The sequence below is a fragment of the Nothoprocta perdicaria genome, unplaced genomic scaffold (assembly GCF_003342845.1).
Source record: "Nothoprocta perdicaria isolate Ctin4 unplaced genomic scaffold, notPer1 scaffold_1092, whole genome shotgun sequence".
In the NCBI taxonomy this organism is placed as follows: Eukaryota; Metazoa; Chordata; class Aves; order Tinamiformes; family Tinamidae; genus Nothoprocta; species Nothoprocta perdicaria.
This window is the reverse complement of record NW_020454197.1, coordinates 2,594-4,773: the sequence shown is the minus strand read 5'-3', so window position 1 is coordinate 4,773 and position 2,180 is coordinate 2,594. Positions and strand designations below refer to the sequence as shown.

The following is a 2,180-nucleotide window of genomic DNA, read 5'->3' as shown; positions in this document are numbered from 1 at the left end:
AGACCATACAGAGCAGTATGGAATGTATAGAGCACTATAGACCATATAGAACAATACAGACCATACAGAGCAGTATGGAATGTATGGAGCACTATGGACCATACAGAACAACAGAGACCATACAGAGCAGTATGGAATGTATAGAGCATTATAGACCATATAGAACAATACAGACCATACAGAGCAGTATAGAATGTATAGAGCCCTATGGACCATATAGAACAATACAGACCAGGTACAGCAGTATGCAATGCATACAGCAGTATGGGCCATATAGAACAATAGAGACCGTATACAGCAATATGAAACGTATAGAGCAGTATGGACCATACAGAGTATGGACCCTATAGAACAATATGGACCGTATAGAGTAGTATGGGTTGTATAGAGCAGTATGGAATGCATAGAACAATACAGACCGTATACAGCAGTATAGAATGTATAAAACAGTATGAACCGTATGCAGCAATATAAACCATATAGAGCAGTATACAACATATAGAGCAGTATGGATCATATAGAGCAATACAGACCACACAGAGCAGTATGGGTTGTATAGAGCAATATGCACCATACAGACCAGTACGGACCATATAAAGCTCTACACACCACAAAGACCAGTATGGGCCATATAGAGCAGTATAGACTGTATAACACAGTGTAGAGTACAGAGCAATGTAGAGCATATAGAACACCAGGGACCGTATAGAACAAGAGCTCCAGGTGTCCCCGAGGGCTCCAGGGATGTCCCAGGCTCCGGGAAGGTCCCCAGGGGCTCCAGGGCCACCCCCTGTGTCCCCCCATATCCCCCTGTCCCCCGTGTCCCCACCCATACCCCCCTGTCCCCTCCGTGTCCCCCCATATCCCCACATGTCCCCTATGTCCCCCCATGTCCCCCAATGTCCCCCTGCGTCACTCACGGGGTCGCGCTCGGGCGAGCCGGGCCGCGAGCCGGGCAGCCCGTTCTTGGTGGGCGTCTTGGCCTCCTTCTTGGGCAGCTGGATCTTGTTGAGGTCCAAGCGCTCGGGCGTCACCCACTCGTCCAGCCGCTTGTTGACTGGGGACAGCGCGGGGGGGACACGGCGGGGGGGACACGGGGGTCGCTTGGAGGTTCTGCTGGCCTCAAACCTCCTCTTGGTGGCCCAAGTGGTCTCCTGGAGACCCTCAATGGCCTCTTGGTGGCCCTGAGACCTCCTCTTGGTGGCCCTGAAGCTTCTGGTGGCCCTAAATGGCCTCTTGGTGGCCCTCAATGGCTTCCTGGTGGCCCTGTGGCCTCCTCTTGGTGGCCCTGGAGCTTCTGGTAGCCCTAAGTAACCTCCTGGTGGCCCTCAATGGCCTCCTGGTGGCCCTGAACCTCTTCTGAGTGGCCCTAAATCTACTTCTGGTGGCCCTGTGGCCTCCTCTTGGTGGCCCTGAAGCTTCTGGTGGCCCTCAGTGACCTCCTGGTGGCCCTCAATGGCCTCCTGGTGGCCCTGTGGCCTCCTCTTGGTGTCCCTGAAGCTTCTGGTGGCCCTCAGTGACCTCCTAGTGGCCCTCAGTGCCCTCTGGGTGGCCCCAAACCTGCTCCGGGTGGCCCTGTGACCTGCTCCTGGTGGCCTTGAAGAGCCTGGTGGCCCTAAATGGCCTCCTGGTGGCCCCCATGTGTCCCCCCCAGTGTCCCCCCCGGTGTCCCCACACTCACAGTCAATGTAGTGCACGTAGAAGAGCTTGCGCCCCCCGCCGATGTCCTTCACGCTCAGGATCTCGGCCAGCGCTGGGGGGACATTGGGGACACCGAGGAGTTAGGGGGACACTGGGGACATTGGGGGGACGTTGGGGACATTGGGGACACGGAGGAGTTGGAGACATTGGGGAGTTGGGGGGACATTGAGAAGTTGGGGAGATTGGGGAGACATTCGGGACATTGAGGAGTTGGGGGGACGGGGGGACATTGGGGAGTTGGGGGACATTGGGGACATTGGGGAGTTGGGGACATTGGGGACACTGAGGAGCTGGCACCCCCGGGGTCCCCCCCCTCAAAACGCCCCAAATCCCACCAGATTCACCCCAAATCCTCCCAAAGGGAGCCCCAAGGAACCCCCCAAAATGTCCCCGATCCGCCCGGATTCACCCCAAAGTTCCCGGGAAACCGCCCCCCATTTCCCTGCATTCCCCCCGAATCCCTCCTCCTCAAACCTGCC

General features: G+C 56.5%; 1 protein-coding gene across 1 annotated transcript in view; it reads right to left on the bottom strand.

The window, feature by feature from the left end:
- The window catches only part of KAT5 (lysine acetyltransferase 5), a gene marked incomplete at its 3' end in the record, with an annotated part of 4,482 nt that extends 2,343 nt beyond the window's left edge, over window positions 1-2,139 (bottom strand). The window contains exons 1-3 of the mRNA XM_026047348.1: window positions 2,130-2,139; window positions 1,682-1,753; window positions 921-1,057 (exon numbers count right to left, since the gene is read on the bottom strand). Of these exons, the coding sequence (XP_025903133.1) occupies window positions 921-1,057; window positions 1,682-1,753; window positions 2,130-2,139 (219 nt within the window). The remainder of the gene's footprint in view (window positions 1-920; window positions 1,058-1,681; window positions 1,754-2,129) is intronic.
- Between the last annotated feature and the right edge of the window lie 41 nt (window positions 2,140-2,180).